Source organism: Histoplasma capsulatum, genomic scaffold (genome assembly GCF_000149585.1).
Source record: "Histoplasma capsulatum NAm1 scaffold_7 genomic scaffold, whole genome shotgun sequence".
Lineage (NCBI taxonomy): Eukaryota > Fungi > Ascomycota > Eurotiomycetes > Onygenales > Ajellomycetaceae > Histoplasma > Histoplasma mississippiense.
In genome coordinates, this window is record NW_001813976.1 from 127142 (window position 1) to 135316 (window position 8175).

The window sequence follows — 8175 nt, forward strand, 5'->3', positions numbered from 1 at the left end:
CAAGGTTGTGGCGCCAACCCTTGAATTCAAAAAGGCAAAAACCAAAATATATTAAAAGTCCAAAAAAAGAAAAAAAAAAAAAAAAAAAAAAAATACAAAAAAAGCAAGCAAGGGACGAATCAGAAGTGGGCCGCGGATTGCCGTGAGAGCGGGGAGACGTGCCTGGCAGATAGGAAGGACTAGCATTAGGACTTAGCACTTACCGCATGGAAGAAGCAAGAAGAGAAAACAAGTGCGTGGAAGAAAGAGGGAAAGAATGTATATATTGGATATCCATATATATCTAAAGAATATAGATAGATACATAATATCGATCAATGAGAGAAGACACGATGGTCAATGAATGGGTCATATCGGGGTTGGCTGATGTTACTTGGCGGCATACTGGTGCTTAGACGCGGCTTCAAGCTGCAGACCAGACCCGGCAGTGGTACAGAATGAGAGAGCAATCTGCAATCATCACAATTCCTGCGTAGATACAGGGAAGGGCAACTTGAATCTACCGTGGGCCAACCCTGTGGTCAGAACTTCAATCATATACCAGCGTAGAGCCCTGGAGGCGAAAAATGATTCGCACACCCACCCGAGTTTCCCAGCGACAACCGTGGAAGATTCTCTTCTCTCGCACCGTGGATCCACCCTGCTTCATCCACGCCCTGACTCAGCAGAGTTCAGCAGCAAAGCGTCATACCTGCGCAGGAGGCAAAGGCCCATCGGGAGAACCCGGGGCCACCCTCCTCCCCCCCCCCCCCTCTCACGGGTCATTGGCCTTTTCGAGCGCCCTGCAGGCCTGGCCCGGAGCCAAAGTGGCAGCCCTGTCCTCGACGACCCGGGATCTCCCGTGCTGGGTGGGGAACGGCGGAAGATCGAAGTAACAAACCTGAAACCCGCGTACGGAGTATTTATGGTGTGAGGCCCGCCGTGGCCCAGCGAAGCCCCCAGCGAAGCCCCCAGCGAAGGCACCAGCGAATGAAGCCCAGCTCCATGCTCGACGACTTTGCTGCGCTCCTTGCCCAATAATCGCCAAGCTGCTGACCTCAATCGCTCAAGGTATTGTATTATATCATACCTGCCAATCATACTTATTACCATTACCCGTTACCCACCCCCCGTTGAAACCTCCCAACCCTTCGTCCACCCCCAGACCCACAGGGCCAAACTCACAGGAACCACTCAATAATACCACCAATCTACCCATTTACCATCTGCCATTTTCGCCGATTTGCGTTTGGTCTCCCGTTCTTCGCCGTTCCACATGGCTTCCGGTTCTGCTTCGGGTGCAGGCTCGTCTCCCCTGGGCCCGGCTACGGCTGCGGCTGCTGCTGCTGCTGCTACTCGTGCTGCCATTCATATACCCCCGAATCCCCCTCGCTGCTCCTCCTCCTCCAACCCAGTCCCGCCCACCCTCGCCGCCTTCTCCGACTTCTCCGACTTTGCCAGACAGCTGCAGGCTAAGCAACAGCATTCCAACTACCACTCCTCCTCGCTGTCCACCTCGCTCAAAGACATGGTTGCCGCTTCGGTAAACCGCACCTCGCTGCATCCCTCGGGTGTCCAGTATGTGTTCTCCTCTGTTCTTCCCGGTGAACTTGAATTGGTTATAATAAAAATACTATCTCTATATCTATCTATCTATCTATACATACATACATACATAATGTGATGCAGAAAACTAACTGACGTGTTCTCCATGCAAAGGCCTGGCGTGGGACACACAGAACTCGAGGAAGAACTCCATGAAACTGCCCACATCGACTACGAGCGGGTATCAATTGTAAGGGCTGCTGCCTCTTCCATATATTATTATCCATCTATATCTATACCCATCTCTTCCCCTTTATTAACCTCATTAACAACGGGCAATGACATATAGATCGCCAACCCAGCTGTCCCCTCCCTATACGAAGATGCGTTGGTCTACGAAACAGGCACCGCCATCACCTCTACCGGTGCCCTGACTGCCTACTCGGGCGCAAAGACTGGCAGATCGCCGCTCGACAAGCGAATTGTAAAGGAGCCCTCGTCCGAGAATGAAGTCTGGTGGGGGCCTGTAAACAAGCCCATGTCGCCTGAGGTAAGCCATTTCTCTCTCTCTCTCTCTCTCTCTCTCTCTCTCTCTCTCTACTTTTTTCTTCATTCTTTGTTGTAGCCACCCTTCATTCTACCAAGAATAAAATCAATCCCTCGGGCCTTGCATCCTACCCTTGCCCAGTTTCTCCACTTGATGCTGTTTGTTATGTAATGCCCTGTCCAAGCCGCTGCTCTCTTGGCTAGCTCCTTCCCCGCACTTGGGACTTCCGCTTCCTTTTTCCTTGTCGATCCGGGGAAAGTGGTCACGTGCCATCATGACGTCAACTGACTAATCTCCCTCTTCCGATTGGCCAATTTGCATTCACATGAGCTAACCAATTGCAACCGTTTCGATTCAGGTCTGGAGAATCAACAGGGAACGCGCTGTCGACTATCTCAACACCAGAAACCGCATCTACGTCATCGATGGCTTTGCCGGCTGGGACGAGCGCTACAGAATCAGCGTCAGGGTCGTCTGCGCCCGTGCCTACCATGCCCTCTTCATGCGCAACATGCTCATCCGGCCCTCGAGTGAGGAGCTCAAGTCCTTCCACCCGGACTATGTCATCTACAACGCCGGCTCCTTCCCCGCCAACAGATGGACTGAGGGAATGACCTCCGCCACGTCTATCGCCATCAACTTTGCCGAAAAGGAGATGGTCATCCTCGGCACTGAGTATGCTGGCGAGATGAAGAAGGGCGTCTTCACCGTGTTGTTCTACGAAATGCCCGTCAAGCACAACGTGCTCACCTTGCACTCGTCCGCCAACCAGGGCCCGGACGGCGATGTCACTGTTTTCTTCGGCCTTTCTGGCACTGGCAAAACGACCCTATCAGCCGATCCCAAGCGAGCATTGATTGGTGATGACGAGCACTGCTGGACTGACCGTGGTGTCTTCAACATTGAAGGAGGGGTATGTTGCCTCACCCCGATTATATTTCTACGCGGCTTTTTTTTTTTTTTTTTTTTTTGTTGGCTAACATGTTTTCTTTTTTACGTGACAGTGCTACGCCCAAGTGCATCGGTTTGTCCGCAGAAAAAGAGCCTGATATTTTCAATGCAATCCGCTTCGGAGCCGTATTGGAGAATGTCGTCTTCGATCCCACAACCAGAGTGGTTGACTATGACGATTCAACTCTCACCGAGAACACCCGATGGTATGTCCCAATTTAGCTTTCTTCTTCCAATATGTATATTTCCCTCCGCCTTAAAGCTAATAAATTGTTGCAGTGCCTACCCAATCGAATACATTGATAATGCCAAAATCCCTTGCATCGCTGAAGCCCACCCCAAGAACATCATCCTCCTCACATGTGACGCCCGCGGCGTCCTCCCACCCATCTCCAAACTAACCACCGAACAAACTATGTTCCACTTCATCTCCGGTTACACTTCCAAGATGGCCGGCACCGAGGACGGCGTCACTGAGCCCCAGGCCACGTTTTCCTCCTGTTTCGCCCAACCTTTCCTCGCACTCCACCCCATGCGCTACGCCCGCATGCTTGCCGATAAAATCTCCCAACACAAAGCCAACGCCTGGCTGCTCAACACTGGCTGGGTTGGCGCCGGCGCCACCACGGGCGGCAAACGCTGCCCGCTCAAATACACCCGTGCCATCCTCGACGCCATCCACAGCGGCGAGCTCGCCAAAGCAGAGTACGAAGTCTACGATGTCTTCAACCTCTTCGTCCCCAAGTCCTGCGCGGGCGTGCCCAGCGAGCTCCTCAACCCGAAGACAAGCTGGACCGCCTCCACCCCCTTCGAGAACGAGGTCAACAAACTCGCCGTGCTATTCAATGAGAACTTCAAGAAGTATTCCGATGAGGCTACCAAGGAGGTCCTTGCGGCTGCACCTGTCGTGTCTGGTAGCGGTGCTGCTGCTGTTGCGGGGGTAAATGGCGCCAAGCCCTCGACGAACGGGGCTTCGGCTTGACTAGCGCCAGGAGCATCGAGGCGGGCGGTGTTTAAGCAGAGGCTGCGGAAGGTGTTCCGCTCGGAACGGCCATCCCAAGCCAAAGCAAAAGCCACAAGAGGGAAAGAGTGAAAAGGGAAAAAGAGACAAATGTAAAAAAAAAAAAAAAAAAAAAAAAAAAAAAAAGAAAGAAAGAAAATAAGAATACATTTCGTGAAAATCTGTTTTCTTCTCTTGTCTTTTCTTTTTTCATTGCGATGATAAGCGCTGAAATCCCTTCCTTGATTACCCTTCCTTTTCAAACGCCTTTTGTAAGGGTAAACGAAAAGGCAAATATATACACCAACGCCTCGTTGCTCCGTGTAGTTGTGACGGAAAGCGGAGAACGGAGAACTAAGCTAGGAGAATGAAGCTAGAAAAAAAATGTTATTCGTTCAATGAAACATGGGGGTTGAGGGGGAAATATCAAAACAAACCAAACCCTCCTACCCCCACCCCAACCTGTATTCCAAATCTAACCTTTTCAATTTTCCTCTTTTTATTCTTTTATTTTTTTTTTTTTTTTTTCTTAAGCTCCTGTGCCATGTTTTACGATTTCCAAAGTTGTTCCATCTAATCTATTTCTTCCTTTGCCGATTCCTTTTAAATTTTTCAGTCAATTTTCCCCTGCCTGTTTTGATCCCCTCTGTTCTTTTTTATCCGTTTTCTTTTCCCTTTTCATGGTTCTAGTTGTCATATCCCCCTTGTCCCCTATATACAAAATTATAAACACATAACACATGTTGTTCCATACGATTGATTATACACAGTAAGCGCATGAATTATGAAATCAATAAATAGCTGACATATCTAAAAGAAGTTACGTGGCGGCGCTTCCCTTCCCAGTAGTTATTTAGTGTAGTTCTTGGTTGGTGATTCGTGAGGCGTGCTGCATAAAGTAAGCTTTAATCGCGCAAGCGTCGTCTATATTTCCATCAAACTACTCCGTATATAGTTTATTTTTACTTTTTTTTTGTTGTTGTTTCCCACCCACAGCACCGGAAAGGAGCAGTCAATCCACCCTGAATCAAGGCGCGGGGGAAACAAACTCCCCCATCTTGAGATGTTTAATGTACTGTAGTGATATTTAGGGGGGCCCCGTCTGACAGTACACTGTGACAGAGTAACCTATTCAGATCTTCTAGGTTTTCTCTTCTTCGCGACGTTCGTTCGTCGTATGTAGTAAGCGGTACTATGCATGCATACTGTAACTGGTGGTGGTTAACTGATATCCCGGCCCCTTCGACGACTTTCGCCTGGAGCCGCCAACGTCCCAGAGAGTACAGTCAGTACATCTGTCGAGCTAGTGCTAGTATCTACAACCCCAGGGACGCGCGGTTGGGGTTGGCATTTCGGTTTCCAGAACGAGGTCCAACCCACCGACTCTGCGCACCCTTTAGTTAACTATAATTGGTTAGTTATTACCTGCGTATCGTCGACGTGCGGTGGCGAGTCGAACAGGCGCGCAGCTTGGAAGGGGAAGCCCAAGCCCAAAGCGATCCAAAGCCAGAGCCAGCGCCAGAGGTGCCAGGAATGGGAATGTTCTGTAACTTTGCACGAGTCTCTCCCGGACAGCGCCCAATATTCATGTTGCAGTGCCGACGATGGCAACGTTTGATGTGTCTGATCAAAGCGCGTGTTCGCTGCAGGCATGGTCGGCTTCCCGCTAGACCTCGGATACGCGGGGATAGGATGATAACTGTGTCGCTGGGGGTCATGGCTGGTGGCTGTTCTATGTCTCACTTTTTTACTCCGATGAACCCCTGACATGGTGAGAGTGAGATGACTAGTGACAGTGTGGGTTTTTTTTTTTTTTTTTTTTTTTTTTTTGTCAATATGGGCTCTTGAGTTGATTGTCAATTGTTGATCTACAGATTGTAGAACCAGTTGAAGATGCTCTGATACCTCAGCACGCTTGGTACTTACCCATTCCTCCCAGATTGTGGTTTCTGACAGCGTACCATCACGAAACAGAATCGCGGAGACATATTGCGCAGCAATTTCTTTCGAGAACTACAGGTCGTGGTTCCAAGATCGGCCTTTCAGCCGCTGGAGTCGTTTCGGAATGTTGACTACCAGTTGGAGGAACGGGAACTCGACCGGGAGACGCAACCAGAAACAAATACTTACTACATTTGCCGCCAAATTGAGAGTTTGATGTGGCGTCCTTAATTTCTGCTGTCTCTCATTCCTCTCCCCCTCCCCCCGTTGTACCTCCATTCGCAAGACAATACAAGGGGTTGTCCGCTGTAGAAAATGCCACCTCACAATAGTTCCTGAACTTTACGCAATGTGGAATCACTCGCCTCGCGGACACTATCTATAACTACGGAGTACAGATTACCATTTGGAGCTATCTCTGCGGCTACACGAAAAGCTTCGTCACGCCCCGAACCCTGCACTCCTAGCCCGCTCACTCTTCTGGCTCACCGACAATAATAATGCGATTGGTGGTACGCCGCTTGCACCCAGACAAACCAGACTTAGATCACCGACACCAGCGCCAATTACGCAGGAGTAATCCGTAGTGTCTGACCGAGATACCTTAATTTGACCACGGAAAAATGAGCGACGTACCACGAATCCAGATCGGCCGGAAAACGAAAATGAGCGAGCTGAAAACCCGCGCCGGATCCTGGGGTGGGGGTTGGGGGAAAAGCAGAAGACAGAGGATAGGTAGTGTAGCGACACACGTTCACCATTCACCGCGCAGGCTACAGCAAATAGCACAGGACATGCACCAATCAACCAAGCCGTAACTTTTTGGCGGGCAGCGGGCTGATAGAGGAGTCACCCATCTCCCGCGGGCCCTGGTGTTGACATGTTCCAACAAAGCTCATCCACCCCGAAGACACTAGGCAAGGCTATACGTAATCCACAAAGCTTAGCATACTTAGCCTGCGTGCAAGCAGGGCCTGAAACCTTGCCGGGCTCAATTCAGGGGGCCCGGGGAAGGCGAAACAACAACACGCAGGAAGCACGCATGGCATGGGGTGAAAAATGAGTCGATCGTGGGGACCCAATCTAGACTCTTCTCTTTCGCTTGAGCGAGCCGGCTTTTCGGTTTGGTCATATATACTTTACCTGCTTGGATGAGCATTGTCCATGCAAGCAGGGAGGTTGATGTGGTTGGTTGGGTGTAACCAAGCCTGACTTGGAATGCGGATGGGGCTGTATGATCAGCAAAAGAAAAGAAAAGAATAAGGGAAATGAAAAATGAAAAAAGGAGGAAGAAAAAAAAAATAAAATAAATAAAACAATAAACATAGTTAACTTGCAACAGAGACTCAAAATAAAACCAACCCAGCGCCCCGCGGACAGACAATAAATCAATATAACAAAGCTTCTTCAATCCACCTCATTCCCGTCCTATGTCAATTCGCCCAAACCATGTTCTCCCCTCTCTTGTCTCGCGCTGTCCCCTCCCTCTCTCCCCTCCTCTTCCTCTTCCTCCACTCCGTCTTTGTCTCCATATCGGCCACCACACCACTCCCGCACCGAAATCAGTGTTCCACATACTACGAACTCCTCTGCTGCCGAAACTCCTTTCCCCAGATGTCGACCAAGAATGACTTTTGGGGGTACAGATGTGAGTAGATCCCTTTCCAGAGAAGGAAATAACAAAAAAAAAAAAGAAAAGAAAAGAAAAGAAAAGAAAAGAAAAGAAAAGACGATAGCACCCACTCCCCGCTATCCGTTTATTACATAAGCTTATCGTCTCCGGGAAACGGCCCCTGTCTAACTCTGTGTATCAACTCAACAGGCCGAACCCCTATCCGAGGGTGCCTCCAGACTGTAGAAGCGCCGTTGTGCTGTCCGCGTGGTGTAAGTTTCCCCACCGAACGAAATATATATATATATATATATATCCATTCATTTCTCGTCAACTCGGGAGATAGACGAGATGAGACGTGCTGTGCTCTGCAGAAAGGGAATAAAAACATGTTTCTAACCCCCCCCAACACACACACACATATATATATATATATAGCAACTCGATGACTGCGTCCAGCCGGGGAGTCCCCCCTTGCAAGATTGGTGATCGTGCGGGTGCTTTTGCATATGCTTTGAGATTCGTTCTTGCCCTCTTCCTCTTCTTGTTCGTAATTTGCTTCCGTTGATGGCGAGCTTGAAGAAAAGACGGTGAACAAGC

General features: G+C 49.7%; 3 protein-coding genes across 3 annotated transcripts; all 3 read left to right on the top strand.

The window, feature by feature from the left end:
• Nucleotides 1–1255: 1255 nt before the first annotated feature.
• On the top strand, nt 1256–4004 carry HCAG_05681 (phosphoenolpyruvate carboxykinase; the record flags this gene model as incomplete). The annotated part of the gene is made up of 6 exons (XM_001538026.1): nt 1256–1557; nt 1699–1774; nt 1874–2074; nt 2430–2984; nt 3089–3228; nt 3302–4004. 6 exons carry the CDS (start codon nt 1256–1258, stop codon nt 4002–4004), a joined length of 1977 nt encoding a protein of 658 aa, XP_001538076.1.
• Nucleotides 4005–6586: 2582 nt separating this feature from the next.
• Nucleotides 6587–7026, top strand: HCAG_05682 (predicted protein; the record flags this gene model as incomplete). The annotated part of the gene is made up of 2 exons (XM_001538027.1): nt 6587–6668; nt 6881–7026. 2 exons carry the CDS (start codon nt 6587–6589, stop codon nt 7024–7026), a joined length of 228 nt encoding a protein of 75 aa, XP_001538077.1.
• A 386-nt stretch (nt 7027–7412) lies between these two features.
• On the top strand, nt 7413–7731 carry HCAG_05683 (predicted protein; the record flags this gene model as incomplete). Its single annotated transcript, XM_001538028.1, has 2 exons — nt 7413–7611; nt 7700–7731. The coding sequence occupies 2 exons, from the start codon at nt 7413–7415 to the stop codon at nt 7729–7731; spliced, it is 231 nt and encodes a 76-aa protein (XP_001538078.1).
• Between the last annotated feature and the right edge of the window lie 444 nt (nt 7732–8175).